The following is an 18,432-nucleotide window of genomic DNA, read 5'->3' as shown; positions in this document are numbered from 1 at the left end:
CACTAAACCCCTCAACTATAATTACCTGTTTTCTCCATGAACTCACAGTTCCTCGCTAACAGTTGGGCTAAAAGCCTATCATAACTAGCATCTATTATCGTGGCACTTTAATGGACACAAAGGTGGCAACATCTCCTCCAGAGCTTTGTAGTCATTCGAAAGAGTGCTGTTAAATATCCATACATCTTGCGTGTTATTTAATGCTTTTGGTTCTAAGTGTAATTTAATAGAGGAATCAAAGTTTGATTGTTTAATTATGCAGGAGTGCCCTTAAAATGCTCTAAACGTGGTTTTTAAACTTTTCTGTCTTCTTATTTTCGTAAGAAAATGCATATGCCCAAATGGTACACCGTGTACTATAAATGAAACAGTTTTTAAGACACCCTAAGAAGAGTGGAGATTTCAGAAGAATCTGAATGGTAGAAGTACATAGTTTTAATTAAATTTCAAGGGACTCGCTTATATAACATTGGGTCATATACATACAGTGTTACTCTCACCAAGCCCTCTCCAGAGCATAGACTAAGCATACTGCCCATTTGTGAATAAGCTAAAGCACATAAACCCTGGTGAATGGTGGTCCTCTGAGAAAGAAACTGAGTAGGAATGAGCCTAAGAAGGGCTTCTCTACAATTAAAATAATTGCATCAGCCTTATTGAAAGAGTTACTTTTATAACTGACTTGAAATTGCCAAGAGCGGTGTCTTTGAGTGAGAGCTGAGTAGGGCTTTTAGTCCTGTGCCACCTTTCTGACTGATCAGCAGACTCTTAGCTATTTTATTTTAATACTCACAGGTGTGAGGAAAAGCTGTTCAGGTGGCACTGGCAGACACCTTCTTTCTGATAATACCTCATCTGCAGACAACTGGAGATGATAGCTTTAAGCAGTGCGAACTGATCTGTGCGTTACAACAGGCTATTAATGCTTTAATCTTACACTCTGCGCAAACCCTGTCAACACCAGTAGTAGAGGAGACTCTGTGTGTGTGTGTGCACGTGCCTGTGAATCCTGCTGTCACTGCTTGATTTGTGACTCCTTCAGGTCATTTAGCCTCCCAGAAGCAACTGCTTGGCAGGGTAAGGAGCTGGATCAGGAGCTGTGTGGAACCTTGAGAATGGAGAGAGATCTGTGGTGTGCTTATGGACCTGGATTTCATAAGTAAATTGCCCCATGCAGCACTGAGCTTTTCTCAGGTGCCTGGGAACTTTTCCAGATTGCGATGATCAGGACGATACCAGCAGATTTCTATGCTGTGCCTGCAGGGTGTCTCTCTGCATGTGCATATGTAAATGAATACTACTGCAAATGCAGCCTCATGCCTGTATTTGGTGAGAAGCAACAAGGGTAACCTGGCTTCATATACCTTCTCAGTAGGTAATGTGAGAATAGTGCTCTCTGTGAAGTATCTGGCATTCATAAACCCCATTTCAGATGCAGCAGTCTTTAGGAATAATTGGTGTACCTAAAAGCTTTCACTTTATGTTCAGATCCAGCTATTCTGTGGGAAATTAGCACACAGCTACTGGAATGGCAGTTTTCAAACCCATTTGGGGAGCAGTTCTTCACACAGTGTGGTAATTCACGTACGGGCCCTGCTTCAAGTGGATCAAAATCAATTATGCACTATTTAGAAGTGACTTACATTACTACGGTGCACTAGGAGAAGATAGATGTTAGTCTTCTGGTTATCCTGAACCTTAGATGATCTAGGTGTAGACTCTAGACTATTCTTTACAGGCAGCCTTCTGTGCCTCAGTTTCACAAGTGATATAGAGACCGTTCTTCCTTCCATTGTCTTAATTTTTTGTCTGCAAAGATTGCAACGCAGACTTTGTTGCCATATGTTTGTGATCAAGGCATCAAAGGGCTCCTGCAAATAATATTTAACTACTCTGGTTTACCTTCATCAAAAACTGAAATGCAGCTATCTCAGAGGAAAACAAATATTTTTGTTAGCAGGCCCTTCTGACTGTGTGCCACTGCTGTGAAGTGTTGAACAGCTGCTGTGTTTCAACTCAGAAATGGCTGGTGCCTGGAGAAAGTGTGCATTTTAGTTGCCTATCAAGAAAATAAGGCCTGGGAATGCTTTGGAATAGCCAGCTGTATGAAAATGTAAGCTGTTATTTTCTCATTCCCTCCTGCGTATGATATGGTGCTCCAAGCCTGCCTCTGAATGTTTACCAGTCAGTGTTTCTGCTAATGTGCATGCACACATATATATTCTAGAGTACATGGTTTTGATGTGGAAAGAAACATACATTCAATTTGTTTTTTAATAAATTAGTAAACAGGCAGGCGACTTACAGGATGTGTTGCTGCTAAAGTTATGTATTGAAGCACTAACTTCAAGGATCAAATCCTTTGCTAGACAGATATATCAGCAGCAGGAGTTAAGTGCCTGACATAAAGCTGAGTGCACTTAATGTTCCAAAACAGTAATTAACTGAATGGGAAAGGAGGAGAAAAATGGGTCATTTGCTATCAATGTTAAGCTTCATGTAACATGAAGTTTTGCTTTACTTCCCAAATTAGCTCTGAAAGTTTCTTTTTACTGCAAAACTGGAAAAGTTAGAGTAGAGCTTTTGGACTATTTAGACAGGTACTAATTTAACTTAGTATTTTTAATTCTTATTTGTATTTATTTAATATATTGAGTTTTAATATCTAAATTTGTTCCAGAAGACAGGATACACTTTGTTAAAAAATGTAGGATATTAACACAACATTAAATGACATCTCTCATTTGCATTAAAACTTGTGTTGCAAACCTCAAAACAAGCTTCATCAGGCCTTCAGAGGCAACTTCTGTAAGAATGTCAGCATGATTTCTCTTTACGTTAACTCTAGGAACATTTTTGCACTTACTCTGGAATCTCATTGACTTCCTTACATGTTATATTCTGTAGCTGCTGGAAAAGGAATTTTTAAATTCATTTATTCTTTGTGTGTTTGCTTTTTTTGGACTTCGAGCAGAATTAGTGTGTACAGTTTTATAAGATTCTGGGATAAAGGACTATTTTCCCCTGGAAGTTTGACCATGAGTATATGCTTTCCTAGTGTAAGAAATCTAATAATTTCGAGTTTACTCTGATGCAGAATGAATACTGTTTGGTGTGGAATTGATGAATTATTGTTACTCTAGGATGTTCAATCTACACTGCAGTTACTCACTCAGAACCCGACACTACGAATGACTATTTTGGAAGTGTATAATTATTTTTCAGATGACTCTAGAATTCATCCCGTGTTTTTCATTTGTACTAGGTATGATACTAATTTTCAGTATTTGGTTTGGTTTGCTTTATAAGGATATGTAAAAAAAAAAATACCAAGAAGATATAAATTGTATTTATTTGGTCAGAAATGATGCACAGATCAGTACACTGATGCATAAAACCTGTCAAGTCAGGATGGACATGCTACCACATTTCTAGTCTTCTATTAGATTAAGTCTTCACTAACTCCAGGTTTTTGTGGATCACATACTAACTGATGACTCTCAGTACTACTTAATTTTTTACTGGCATATTAATGGTAAATTTCAGAGAGAGTGAAAAATCATTAGTGGCTACATGATTAGCATCACTTACTGCTTTTCAGTGGGGTGGATGCGCTTTTCAGTTCCCTGATGGATAGAGGACACCATGACTACTTTATTAATGCAATATTTAGCACAAATAAAAATGTTTGCAAAAATTCAAGTTACCTTACTGCCTCTTCTGCAATGAATATAGTCTTTAGGAAATCCACAAAGTATTGAAAGATTTGGTGTAGACTTTACAGATTGAAGGGTTTATTCCAATGACTGTTCCAAACCTAGAGGAACTAGTCCCAGTTAATCTGCGAAAAAGAACTTTTGCTAAAGATGTTAGATTTGATGAAGGAAAAGTAAACATATTTAAGGAATACTGGAAAATAGGGAAATCGTTAGTTGATAGATGTAAAACTGTTATAATCTGGATGGGGGTAGGGGAGAGGAGGAAAGAGTTTAAATACATAACTACAGCCATGACTATAGGTAAAACATATTTATGGTTCAAGTGCATTCAAAATATATATTTTTGTGTATAATGGAGTCTTTTAACTTGGCCTCAATGTTACCAGCTTGCTAAATAAATTGATGTATCTTCTCACTCTTCACTGCTGAAAGCAATTGAAACCAGAAATAGAACATCATGATGAATTTGACAAGAAGGGAGAGAAGGTGCTTGTGTATATATCTCATATGCACTAAAGGAATAGAACCATTAGAATTGTAAATCTCTTGCATAATTGCATATATCTGTTTGAAGATTTGTCACATGTTCAATTCTGAATTTAATTTAAAGCAGTTTAAGAGGGTTTTTCATTTTTACTTTATAGCATACTATGATACAAGCCACAAGGTACCACTGGTTATACAGATAAATGAAGTTATAATGGAGATGTGCAGGCTCCTCCACAATATACCTCATACGTAATATTTATAATTTCATTCAAATGACTGTGTTGTTGTTTAGGGCATACTGATGAAATTAAGACTTATTACTGGAAGTCTTATTATATACATTAAAGAAAAGAGAGAAAGTTTTGGGGTCATCTCTTGAAAGAAGAATGAACTCTATCTTATATTTGCTGAAGCATGCTCTGCAGAGCTCCTTTGAAATGAAAGGATTGAGGAGGATAGCAGGAATAGATCTTCTAGTTGCAGCGGGGAAACCATTAGGAGTAAGAAAGCTGGCTAATCCTTCTGCCTTTATGTTGCCGATGTGATTCAACTCCAAATCTGGTCTAATTTGATACGTTTTGCTCCGAAGAAGCATATCTAGATATCAAGCCAGACTGCAGTGTGTACTGCAATGATCTGCAAGGTTTATCTTGGAAGCTCTATACAGTCCGAGCAGCAGCAAAGTGGGTACTATGAAATGATTCTTAACCCTCTCTTTCTACCTTAAGTAAACCTTGTCTTGCAAAATTCCCATAGCAGAGGACTTGCCAGGCTTTCTCTACTAGTACAAAACAGGAGATGGCGTGGTCATGAGTATGTATGCACTGAATGCTTGAATACATACCAGATAGTTGCGAGGATTCTATGTTTGAATTGCAAATCTGGCAAAGTCGATTCTTTTTAATGTTGCTCCCTACAAAGAACATTGTGTTCATACCTGATACTTCATTGAGTCTCCTTGGGGACTTAGCTTGAATGTTTTTTCTTTTCTCTCTGGGACTGTTCCTTGGCTTTCTAAATTCTTCCCTGTGAGGCATTCATTGCCCCTTTCAAAGAAAGGCATTTTTCTGATTTAAAGTTTTGATAACATTTCAAAGCAGTGATAGAAATAGTGGTTCTGGCCATAGCTAAAGGATGGTGATTATTATATTTCAGCTGTGATATGTAGTCCTCTTTTTTCTTGTTGTTTAGTAACCCTTGAAGCCTGTTGTAGTTTTGCAATATGTGTTAATTTTGGTGTAAACAGAGATCACAATGGTGATCTTTCACTTTCTGGTTTTATTTTTTTATGAGCTTTTCTGTGCAATTCTCTGTATATTGTTGATGGATTTGTAGGAGGATAATATTGTCACTAATATGCATGCCTTCCCAGTGGTAGTAAAGTCAAGTCAGTTTAGTATAGTGGATAAGCTGTCTACTATATGCTTTAGAGGTGTTCGTTTTACAGGCTATTTCAGTGTATAATGAGACCTATGTTTGCTAGTTAGAAAAATAAGAAACCAACCAACCAAACAACCAACCCCCCCCCAAACAAACAAACAAACAAAAAACCCCCCAAACCCCAAGAAGCTTGGCTATTATATCTCAGAATATAGCTTAGATGCTTGACCATTTCTAAAGCCACAGAATGTTTGAATCTGCAGCATTTCTACAGATATATAGCAATAGTTTATTTCGTTCAAACAAAAGTAAACCACTGTGAATTAACTCTAAAATAGCAGATTTTAGCTTTTCAGTATAAAATTACTTGTGGGTGGTTTACTTTTTATTTTTTTTTAACTATCTGCATCTACTGTAGTCAGAGCAATATTTATAAATTGTAGCTTTTATCTAAGAACATGCATTGCTGTCAGGCTATACATTAACATATACTGAATGCAAGCGACTATTACTACCAGTGCCAGGATCCACACTAGAATACTGCAGATTTTCACCAGTGCAGCATTATTCCTGCTTACAGACAACTTGCTCTCTCAGAGTTGTCTCCTGTTTTTGTACATAGCACTGAAAAATCTTGCTAAAAGGGTCATGAATCTCTTGATAAAACTGTCTTATAAAAATATTACTATGCTTATGGCAGTTTATTTGAAATGGATGGTGAATATTAATTCACAATATAGTTTATGATATATTTTTTCTATTAGATTTTCTGAATTAATTGTAGGCTGTCCCTGATTGACTTACCCTTCCAGTCAACCTTTCTTTTTGCCGAAGGTAGTGCAGAGGCAGCAAAAGGAAAGCACTATACTGCTGGGGATATTCTGGCTGTTGATCTCAGACTATAGAGCACCACACAACTACTTGTTTTACAAGAATCTCCTGGCTGTAGTACATCCAGGTTGAAGACATACTGACTCTATTACAAATTAAATCACCCTTTGATGATACAGCCACCCAGCAGCATGCCACTAAACACCTGCTGCTTTGCAGGGTGCACCTGGCGGTGGTGATTAGAAAATTTGCTCCCATCATGTTTGTGCATGATGCAAAAAACCATGATTGTGTCCATCATGTTTTTGCATGAGGACTCCCTGGGTGGTCCAGCAGTGATAACTGATGGAGGTCGAGCAAGGCTCTTGCTACATTAAAAATTCTCTAGTAGCAGTATTTGAGGGAGCCTTGTACATTAGGACTGTCTCTGACAGGTAAAGAAAGGCCATAGAGGACAGCGTGAACATTGTCTCAGGTATGCTCATGTCCCTGCCCTGCTTACTCAGATCACACATACTTATTTAAGCAATTACAACCAAATCAGCTAGGGTCAACTTTCTCCTCTCAGTTGTTAGAAAAGTACATGAATTTAAATCTAAATTACCTTGTGTGTTTAAGAAGCTCTAAATCCTTGACCTGTGACTTGCTTTTCTGTCATTTCCATCTTTTTTGTGGCTGATACAGAATTTTGTCTCCTGAATTTTCAGTTACTAAGATGTTCGATCAAATAAATACTGGAGAATTAGAAATGAGGAACATTGTAGATCACTGACCCATCGATGCAAAATGAATGCAAATGACTGTTACAAGCAATGACAAAGCCAAATTACATATATAAGAAAATACTTATCCTTTGTGGAGAACTAAGGAGTCCCAGAGCAGATTTTTATATGTGTCTAGGATTCAAAAGTAATAGTATGCAACAAATAGGGGTAAATAAGGAAACAATATGTACATTTGCTTAATATGCATGAACAGAGTATTCTTTCAACCTAAGCGCAAGCATTACCTGATTTGGCTCATCTTTGCTGGCCTTCATATTTTTGAACCACAGGTTGCAGAGGACCTTGTTAACCAGTTACACTTCAACACCCATGCTGACCAACTGGTGAGAACATACAGTGCTGGCACAAAGAGGAAGCTCTCTACTGCTGTGGCTTTAGTTGGTAAACCTCAAATACTTTTACTGGTGAGTAGAGGTAATACTGTGCCTATGATAAATAGGTTATTTTGAATTTTGCTGTCTTGTATGTTGCTCTAAAGAAAATCAGGTAATTTTCTGATCAGTCAGGGAGTAATTGATACATGGATGTACAACTGTCCTCTTCTGCTGTATCAACACTCCTTATTTCATTCTCCAGTGCTCACAAAGATAGAAAGTGAAGTTGTAAGTTGTTTTTCCTTTCCTTTTTTTTTTTCTTTATTTTTTGGTCCTAAACACACAAACCCACATTTGTAGCATCCCATAGCCCAGGGGTCCTCAAACTGTTTAACCAGGGGGGCGGCGCGCAGATGAAGTGGCAGGCAGCCATCTGCGGCTGCTTGGTTTCCCCCCAACCCCCAGCGGGGGGGGGGGGGGGGGGGAGGGGAGGGGGCAGGGGGGTGTCTGTAAATACCGGGGGCCAGATTGAGGACCCTGGGGGGCCGTATCCAGCCCACGGGCCGTAGTTTGAGGACCCCTGACATAGCCCAAATGTATACGCAATTTTTTTAAAGATTTCCTTACTCAGAAGAAGAAAAAAAATTAATCCAAAATATATTAATGCTTTATATATTTTATACTTTGTATATAAGATGAAAAAATATATATGAACGTTCTACTGGCTTCCTTAAGAAGGAAAATTCTAATTTTAATTAGTAATTTGGAGCTGGTGTTATTAATTATTGACCAGTCTTTTTCAGGAAGGATATTCATATTCCTTGCCATGTCATGTTTCATAAATCTGGCTAGTTCTTATATTTTTGTTGGATTCACAAACCATACAACCAAACTAATACTCCTGGATGATATTAATTTAAATTATTTATCACAAGTTGTTTTGGTGCTTGCATCCTACTGTTCATTTAAGCCTGAAACTGGCCTTTCCAGTTTAAACAATGCCTCTTGTATTGAAGATCAGGGTATTACAAAGCTTTGGGAACTGCATCATTATGACACTGCATTCTCTTTCTTATCATTACCTATTGTTTTACCAGAGAAGATTGGACATCCCTTTCTTAAGACTTGTCCGGGAAGAGCTAAACCAGTTCAATAGTGGAATAAACCTTTCAAAACTGTCAGAGGGAGGGAATCAGCTTCCCAGAGCTGGGGTGGAAGCTAGTGCTTCCGAGAAGAGATGGACTAAGTAGAACCAAATTAAACTGGTGTTCTCACATGGTTCATGTTTCAGAAGATCAGACACATTTTGTTTCTTCTAACTTCCTATCATTGCTTCATTTCTGAGTTGAGTTATTTTATTTACATTTTATGCTTAAACTGACCCTGGTTCAGTTAGTAAAAGGAGGAGATAATCTTAAATCAGTGCTTTCCCAATCTTAGAAAATGCTCCAACTGTTTTTAATGCCTTTATGACAGCATGCTACTGCAAGTATCCATTTCAGCCTACTTCTTGCTACAGGGCACAGACTATTGTGTATATAGTGACAAGATGAAAGAAAAATATCTAAACATGTTAAATGCTTTAAAACATTTGGCTGGCTTTAGAAAGCTAGCAGATTTTAAAGAGTTATTCAGTATTTTAAAAGGCACTCTTTTTTTGTCTGCAAGCAAACACACCAATGTAAATCACTGAATCTGCTACTAGATTACATCCAAGATCATAAATATAAATTTAAGTAATAGCATGAGCTGCTTTATTTTTATTGCTTTTTATGTTTTCTTTGTTAGCTGTGCACAAATAAAGGCTATTGAAATGATTTCTCTTTCACATCTTCCATTGGTAGCTAAACACCAAAACTGCCATCAAACTGGATGTTTTGTTTGCTTTGTTTCTTGACAATTTTGCTTCCAAGTTTCAGCTGGGATTCCTTGCTGCCCATACATTGGCTAAGGCAATACAACACTAACAGATGCTGATAACTCTCATGAAATTCCATTATATAAAAAGCAACTGGAAGAGTTTTTTCCTCCCTAGTAATGTAGTGACAGAGATTTACTTTTGGCAATCAGATATCCTTCCTTCTGCTTCCATGAGTAGGTGAAGTCAAAATTTGATTTAGTGAGGACAGCAGGATTAGGTAGGAAGGGGAAAATAAGTTTTTGTAGCTGCACTTCTTTCTCCATGAAAGCCATCCAAGTGGGAAATGGGTTTGCCAGACAGTTTGCATTGAGCAGCACTGATTGGGTTATTATCTAATCCTGTGGATTCTCCCCACTGTGGGTTGGAGTTTTCCTCAAAGGGACTCTGGGAGTAACTGCTGGAGGATGTTGACTCCAAACATATGATCTGCCTGTCCACATCTTGTTATGGGATGGGCAGCGCAGGCAGCCAGGAGTTACACAACTTCTCCATTTGTTTGTGCTCATGGCAGATGTGCATGCAGGGGAAAAACAGGCACCAAACCCTCCCAGAAAGTAAGGAAAAACACCCGCAATTCTCTCCTATTCAAAAAGGTATATGTGTATATATGTTATTATTAAGCACATATATGTATATTTATGAATAACATAGTTTAATATAGAATTATATAATATATATAAATATTATTTCTATGCAAAATTAATTAAAAGTGCCTTCTATAAATTTAGAAATTAAACTATAGTGTTAAAGCAAAAAAGTGATCATGGTGTCTTTAAAGTGGCCTCCTGAAAATGTAACTTTTTTGAGAAAAATATATTACTTTATTGTGCATTTTGTTAATTCTTCATGCTGGGCTGGAGCTGCTATTCCCGTGCTGCTCTATCATCATTTTCATTTTTCTTATAGGATGAGCCCAGCTCTGGGATGGATCCCTGCTCTAAACGCTACCTTTGGAAAACCATCCTGAAGGAAGTTCAGGATGGCTGTGCAGCTGTACTGACATCCCACAGGTAAGACCTTTATCTAAGCAACCAGAATATTCCTGTTCTTTCTTCTCACCTGCTGTCAACTGAGAGCAGAAGAGCATATTCTGAAGGCATGCTCACCCTGGTATCATATGTGAAATATGTCTTGGTATTTTATGCAGTTCCTTCCTGCTCATGAAACTTGAACCTGTGTAAATTCTAAATAATTTTTATATTCAGTTTTTAAGGATTAGAATGTGGCTCAAGGAGGCTGCAGTCACAGAAGAAATGATGCAATGAATTTTTCCTTTTCTATGCTCTTTATAATCAATGTTTCAGTGTCTCTTCTTGCTTGGAACACCAGCTTATTCTTTTGTCGCTGTTCACTTTACAAATCCTTAAAAATGGAGGTGAGAGTGAAAAGCCCTCTTCTAATTTTGTTAAGGATTCTGTTTTGCATCTGTGTATGAAAAGAGTATGCCATGGCATCCTAAAGACAGATACCTCAGGTATTCTCTGTATGCACTACTGGAAATGGTAGAGTGACTCTTGTCCTCTTAGAAGAGTCTATCCACATTAGTTATCTTGTCAATTCTCTGATATGGTCATTGGTGTATCAGTTTAATGGAGAAAAGATACTGTTTTGTAAAATCTACAGTAAAATGGAATGAATAAAAAGTTTCCCTTAAGGAATATAGTATAGTATATATAATTATACATAAAATGGCTTTAAATGATGCCCAGAGAGGACAGAACTCATCAATCAAAACAGCAATGTAATATTTTGACCAAATGAGACTTGAAGCATAGATGAATCACTAAAAGAACCCAGCAAAACTTCCCTCAGTCTCTTCTAGATATTGCTAAATTTTTTCAGAGGTTCTCAAAATGTATTTGTTGTCTCTGTACATGTGCTCAATTATTGATGGAAAAATGCTCTCAAAAGTTTCTAGTATTCTGTTTATGAAAGCTGAATCTTGAAAATTACATATCTGTATTTGACCCCCAAGTGCTTACCAGCTCACTCATTTAGGGAATGCAAGTTATGCATTGTGAATTGACTGATTTTTGGTAAACTGTGTGCTTTGACTTTTCAGTCCAGATAAGAACCCTTAGTTGTCAAACATCACCTAAACAGAAGAGACCTGTCGTCTCACTACTAATATGCTCTAAACAAACAAACAAAAAAAATCCATCAAATTGTTACTAAGTACTCATTTAGCTACTACAAATTAATGACTGGAAGCAGATATGAGTACAGTGATAGTATACACATTTCATTTCTAATTAAGACATTGTGTGCTAGGGCGGAGGAAGGAGAAGTTATTTTATACTACATATACTATCTGCTGAAGGCCAGATTGGAGATTTATTTGAGATTCTTTCAAAGAATACTTGTATAAGTAAAGAGATTTTTCTTACAAAGTGAATCTTCATGCATATCAGCAAATAAGTGCATAATGTATAGAGATAATTTCCTGTGTAAAACTTAGTTTTGGATGTCTATCATACTTAATTCTCAGAGAAAAAGCTTTTTTTTTGAGAAACTGAGGACTGAGATTATATTAACTGTTCATACAGGCCTAAATTTGTGTTATTTTGCCACAGCTGGGGAGTGTTATACCTAGGGGAGCATTACGACTTACTGCACCCCAAGGAGACTCGGCTAACTTCCTGATTTTTGGGAAGATGTGTTAGCAAGCCCTCTCCCCATCTCTCTTAAATGTAGTGTTTTGGCTGTTCACACCATTTTCCTGTCCTGTTTTAAGGAAATTGTTCCTAGGAGGGTACTTAGTTGCCATGCTTGTTCAGTAAAAGCACTTTAATTCGATCAGGCACATGGCTGAGGTACACAAGACAGCTCTTGTTTAGCTATCTCAGAAGGGTTGGGGAGTGCATGCAGTGAATTGCAGGAACATCAAACGACTTTGACTCCTCTTTGAAATGATGGATTTGTCCTGACTGGTATCCTATGTCAAAAGTGATGCTTTGGAAGAACTGCTCACACAATTCTGTATAATATGTAGAATGGCAGCCCATCTGCCCTAAGCTTTACATATCAAAGTTATTATTTATTATCTGAAGCAGTAGTTATTTATTTTCTGAAGCAATTGCATCTAACAGGATCGTGCTTTTCTATTCAGCTGCATTTCCATGTCCTAAATTCCATTTAGACTGTAGTGTTTTGTACCTTCTTCTATCCTGCAGACTATAGGTAACTACTTTCTAAGTATATGTACTATGAAAGAGGCAAGCTGAACAAACTTACCTCATTCTTCTCCCTCTATCCTTCAGCTCAGAATGACCACAAACAGATAGTACAGGGAATAACAGAGTTCATGGCTCTCACAGTTACATTTCTGAGATATGTGCCTGCAGTAATAAAACCTTTGTGACCAGAATTCTCCAATTGGTTCTGGAATAAAAACATAAATTCTATTTTAGGGCTCTCTTTTCTACCTGTCATGTGGTAGTAACCTTTGGTATGTACTGATTAGGGTTACAATTTGGACTGTTGCTTTTAAAATGAAAGGTCTTGTGTACTCATTTTTGCAGCTGTCCAGATTCCTTCCACTTTAATTAAAGTTAGGTATAAATAATGTTCTCTGTTTTCAGTATTATTCTTTTAATTCTTTTTTTTTCCCCCACCACTTGATTTTGTAGTATGGAAGAATGTGAAGCCCTCTGCACACGGCTTGCTATTATGGTCAATGGAAGTTTCAAGTGTCTTGGTTCTCCCCAACACATTAAAAACAGGTATTATATGTCAATATCAATCCTTCTGTAGCTACATTCAATCTAAGAGCTGGCTATACAGTTTAATAGTGCCAAGGCATAAATACTTACAACTGCTAAGCACATCTTTCTTTCCCTGCCATCACTGAAGTTAAAAAAAAGCCAATTAGGATTTCTTAGCAAGCTAAACTGACGTATGGCATTCCTAAAATGCTTTGTAGTCTGCACTAGTAATTGAAAGAGACAGATCTGTGTCTAAAATGAAGCACTTCTGCACTCAACCTGAGAAAACAGTACGAGGGTTCAACATGCTGAGATGAAATACACTTGGGTACCTTGTGAGGATATCTTGTAGCAGGAAGAAACACTTTTGAACCATCTCTGTTTCCTACTGAATTCACTGGCAACTGCGGATATTTATGCTATGTTTTCTGCATCCTTTTCATGGTGAGCATGAGAGACTGTTCTGCTTGAACTTTGCTCTCCAGTTAATTTAATGTGTTAATGAGGATGTTTATTTAGAGGATGGTCTTAAATCACAATAAAGGAAACAGGATCAGAAGCTGTGGGGAAAGTTGCTACAACTTATAGCTAGATCATTTACATTCATAGTAAGTAGAATTCTTATGACACCCAGACAGTCAGCTGTATAAAGTGATGCAGCTCATTTACAAGCAGCAAAGCTACACTGCTTTGTATTAGCTCGGCATTCAGCACTAAGTGCAGATGCATTTGACAATGTAAGCAAGCTGTATAGAAATGTTTTGGAATTGCTGTCTGCCATTGTTATAGGCCAGAATTTATCCATGTCTCAACTTCTTGTCCCTTGAGGGGACTTTTGGCTTTCTGTCCTTCCTTTAGGGTAGAACGGTAGGCCCTTGTTCGACAGCTACATTAGCATGATTGGCCCGATTCACATTTACTTTAAGCTTTGCTTTCTCCTTCCAAGTTTTTTTCAAGACAAACTTTAAGCTAGAGACCTTAAAAACTGGGTGGTGAAAAAAGTCTGAGCCTTCTTTTCATGTTTGCATACCTTTCAGAGAGTATCTTCTTCAATTTCTGGAGGCATGAGAAGTCAACGGCTCTTCAGCAGTTTCTGGTTCTTTTCAGTCTAGCTCTTTGTCTTTGCCATCCTCTCTTATTCCCAAATTTCATAGCAAAATGTGGCCTGTTGTCCCACTAGCTGGAGTACTTTAGCAGAAATGCAGGCACCCTGTGGTGAGTTGACCCTGGCTGGATGCCAGGTGCCCACCAAAGCCATCCTATCACTCCCCTCTTCAGCTGGGCAAGTTCAGGAGAAAATGAGATGGAAAAAGGCCCTCATCGGTCAACATAAAGGGAATTTAATAAAGCAATGGCAAAGGTTGTGTGTGGAAGCAAAGGATGTTATTCTCTACTTCCCATCAGCAGGAGATGTTTGACTGCTTCCTGGGAAGCAGGGCTTCAGTATGCGTAGCGGTTGCTCTGGAAGACAAATGTTGTAAATAATGAATGTTCTCCTTTCCTCCTTCTTTCTGTGAGCTTTTATCGCTGAGCAGATGTCATATGGTATGGAATATCCCTTTGATCAGTTTGGGTCAGTTGTGCCAGCTGTGTTCCTTCCCAAGATCTTGCCCAGCCCCAACCTACTGGTGATTTGGGGAATGTTGGAGAGACAGCCTTGATGCTGTGCGAGCACTGCTCAGCAGCAGCCATAACACTGCTGTGTTAACCAACATTCTTCTAGCTGCCAATACAAGGCACCAGCACTATGAGGGCTGCTATGGGGAAAATTAACTCCATCTGAGCCAGACACAATACCCACCCTTTAGTCCTTTTGTAGTAAGATAGACAGATATCTGTAGAGGACTGTGCACACCTCAGACAGGCAAAACTGCTTTTTGAAGATGTGTGTCTCTCCTAATAAGGAAAAATGGTATTAGGCACTTCAGCTGAGTGCATAAAGTTAGCTGGAATAAATGCAGTTCTCCCCTTTTAATGTTTCAAATCCTTTGAAGTGCATCTCTGTCTTCTCAAGCTTGACCTTGAGAGGGCAAAATCAGACATTCCACAAATACTAGCTTCACCTTTATCTTCTCAGTGACTTTGTCATTGTTTTGCCACTCCTGATGTTTCCTTTAACAGCACCTTTTCATCTACCTTCTTAGGAAGCAAAGCATCATAAGCATACTCATAAGTATGCACCATATTCATATAAATAGGACAGTTATTTTTCAGTTTGCTGCACTGTGTCTGTAGATACACCTCTTTCAGATCACAGTAAGCAGATCAATGCAGAAGACTAAACTATTTGACACACTACAAGGATCTTCAAATTATTTGTAAAGATCTCAAGACATTCACAGAATAGCCATTCAGGAGTCAAGGCTATATGAGCACCGCTTTTAAATTCTCCAAAGCAAGACCATGATAAGAATGTTTGGCAATCATATTAATAACAATTAATTGATTAAAATCATTATAATGTTGAAAAAGCACACCTTCTCTACGGTAAGAATATTTCATACTATCAGTAGGTTTGTGTTCCTTGTATTGCCATGACAGTTCTTTAATGTATGTCAGTGGCATTCATGTGGGATTATATGTGTGCTGGATACAGATATGGCTGAGGCTTTCCACAGAAACCACGTACCTGAAGCTCCACTAAGGTTTTTTTCATTTAAGGAAGAACTAAAATCCCTTTAACTCCTAGCTTATTGATTGATTTAGTCTCCAAATTTTCCACAGTTATTGTTCAGGAACCTATTGAATTTTTCTAAAACTTTAGAACTTTTTATTATGAAAAAAATAGCCACTAGCTTTATCAAAAAAATTAATTAAAAGCATGCAATTGTCTGAATTTGCTCTGACTGCCAAATTCATTTTCTTTGCTTCTGGGAGCAAAGCCACTGTAGAGAGCACAGTCGGAAAACCTCATATATATACACACTTTTTTTTTTTTTTTGTGTGTGGTGGGTTTTTTGTTTTTTTTTTTACATTAAGTATACAGTAAAGATATTCCATGCTTTCTTTGGAAAATCTTTGCTAAGTGCTGGGCAGAAGCCAAAGAAATTCCCTGTACTATTATTTTGTTGCTTACTCTAGCTTCCCAACTTCCATCCAATACTTGCCAATACAGTACGCTATCATAAATCCCAGGCTACCACACACCTAATAAATAAAGTAATTGTTAGGAGATTAAAAACTCGGTACCTCTGTGTAATTCATATTCCAAACTTCTTTGAAGACCATTTCCAGATACACTACCATGTACCTTATGGAGGACTTCTGCATCTATATGAGACGGGAAAGGAGAACAGAAGCAGGATTATTTTACTTGTTACTTCAAAGAAAACCAATGAAATAATTAAACTTTAAATGATTTTAATATTTTCATTTTCTCACTTTCCACTCCATTGTAAGCATCCTGAACAATTTTGAGGACTTGAAAAAGGAGTCAGTTACTCCTTCCATCCTGTTTTCCTTCCCTCCCTGTGATTTAATAGCCTTATTCTCACTGCCATACAGAGCAAAACATTGCTCCTTCTAACATGATAGACCGTAAGTATTTCTAAATCTACTATTATGAAACACCTACCAGCAGAACACTTTCCTTAACAAACACCTCCACTGATACGGTCACTAGTCCGTTCTATTTTTGAGTGTGTTCCTGCAATTAGCTCTGCCTCGTATATTTGTCCCTGGCACCATCCCCTTACATTTTGCTTAACAAAACTGTTCCATGAAGCAATGTAAATGAAGGAAAGTATAAGAAAAACTGATTTTGCTGATTCTGATTTAATCTAAATTACTCGTACCATAAAAATTGGTTTTTAATGGTGTGTTCACACACTAGCTATGTGTGTGAACAAATTATGCTAGTAATATACATATTTATATTAACAGGCAAGAATGGTACCAAAATAAATTAATGGAGGCCATAGTTGTAGATTATAATGGGTTTTCTATTAGATTTTACAGCTTTTTTTTTATTTGCTCTTATTTATAAGTAGCTCTTGATATCCTTTAATCTGTCTTCAATTTGTTTCTACAAATCAAATTGAACAAATTTTAAAATCAAGTGACCTGATCCAGCTTTGAACTTTGGAAGAAGGAAAGAAATCTAAACTGTATGAACACTTAAACCAAAGAAAACATTCATACAGTTTTTATTTATGATAGAATGAGTCCTGTATTGTAAGAAATAACAGAAGAAGCATATTTTGATATTACATGCAATTACATTTGCATGTCTCAAGAATTGTTTTCTTCTTTTAAATGCAGCTACATCCACTAAAATGACATTTTTTCTTCCGTGGCTGGCCATTTTGTCTGTCTTGATGGAAATAATCAGAATTGTTTTATTTGTTTTTCCTTTAGTACCGTTCCATCCTGTAAAGTCTAAATTATGATCACCTTTTGGATAGATGTGTGATGCAGGCTTAATGGTTCTTCCTTGGGGCCATGTTAAATTTCCTTCTTTGCTGTGGTGGGAAGTTTCAAGTTTCAGCTTTCTCCTCACTACACTTTCAGCCCTTGGCAGATGTGAAACACCATAATCTTGGACTGAATACAGCTTTGTCAGATGGTGGTACAAAATTCTGCTATGAAGGGTATCAGTGAGCTCCAGGAAGATGCTAATGTGAAACATAAAAACTTCATAGGGATATAAAAAATGACGCTGCTTCTAATGTGTGGGACTTGATTCATTTTTCCAGCTCTTGTGCAAGCCTGTTAAAAAACACTCATCCAAAAATGTCTTCTCACTACAAATGTAGGTGTTTGGGTTTCTGCTCCCAACTGTTGAGCCCTGACTATATTTATCTATGTTTAAACAGACTTAAAGTGCCCTCAGATGTTTCTCAGTAGCATAATAAGTGTTGGACTTCTTTGAAAGGCTTTTGAAGCAGGTGGCAAATTTCTTAATAATGCCAAGAAAGGTGTTAGCTGGAAAGAGCAAACTGAAGGGCAATTTCCAAAAAGTTAGCATCTTAGTTCTAGATGTAGTTTGTATGAGATAAATGTGTTAGCAGTTGTGCCCGTTAAAACCTAATTTCAGATGACTCCTGCCAACTGAGTCAATTACTCTAAATTGTGAATGGATTGCATTTAAATGCTCTCTCCAGTACTCTCCATTATACTTAATGTTTTTTTAAAAATTCACAGAAGCATTTCCATGTTAGATACAGCTGGCCAATTCTCTGGGAACAACATTTTGAATACTATCCTTCATTCTAGGGCCATCTGGACAGATTTCTTATAGCTGAAAAACCCATACCAATTTGTCAAGTGCTGGACACACATCAAATTTTT

General features: G+C 37.4%; 1 protein-coding gene across 2 annotated transcripts in view; it reads left to right on the top strand.

Annotated features, from left to right (window-relative positions):
- Window positions 1-18,432, top strand: part of ABCA13 (ATP binding cassette subfamily A member 13) — a 200,360-nt gene that overhangs the window by 168,260 nt on the left and 13,668 nt on the right. For both annotated transcript variants that reach the window (XM_037381325.1, XM_037381324.1), the window contains exons 56-58: window positions 7,474-7,608; window positions 10,346-10,449; window positions 13,069-13,161. In XM_037381325.1, the coding sequence (XP_037237222.1) occupies window positions 7,474-7,608; window positions 10,346-10,449; window positions 13,069-13,161 (332 nt within the window). The remainder of the gene's footprint in view (window positions 1-7,473; window positions 7,609-10,345; window positions 10,450-13,068; window positions 13,162-18,432) is intronic.

The sequence above is a fragment of the Falco rusticolus genome, chromosome 3 (assembly GCF_015220075.1).
Source record: "Falco rusticolus isolate bFalRus1 chromosome 3, bFalRus1.pri, whole genome shotgun sequence".
NCBI classification, from domain to species: domain Eukaryota; kingdom Metazoa; phylum Chordata; class Aves; order Falconiformes; family Falconidae; genus Falco; species Falco rusticolus.
This window is presented reverse-complemented; position numbering and strand designations above follow the sequence as displayed.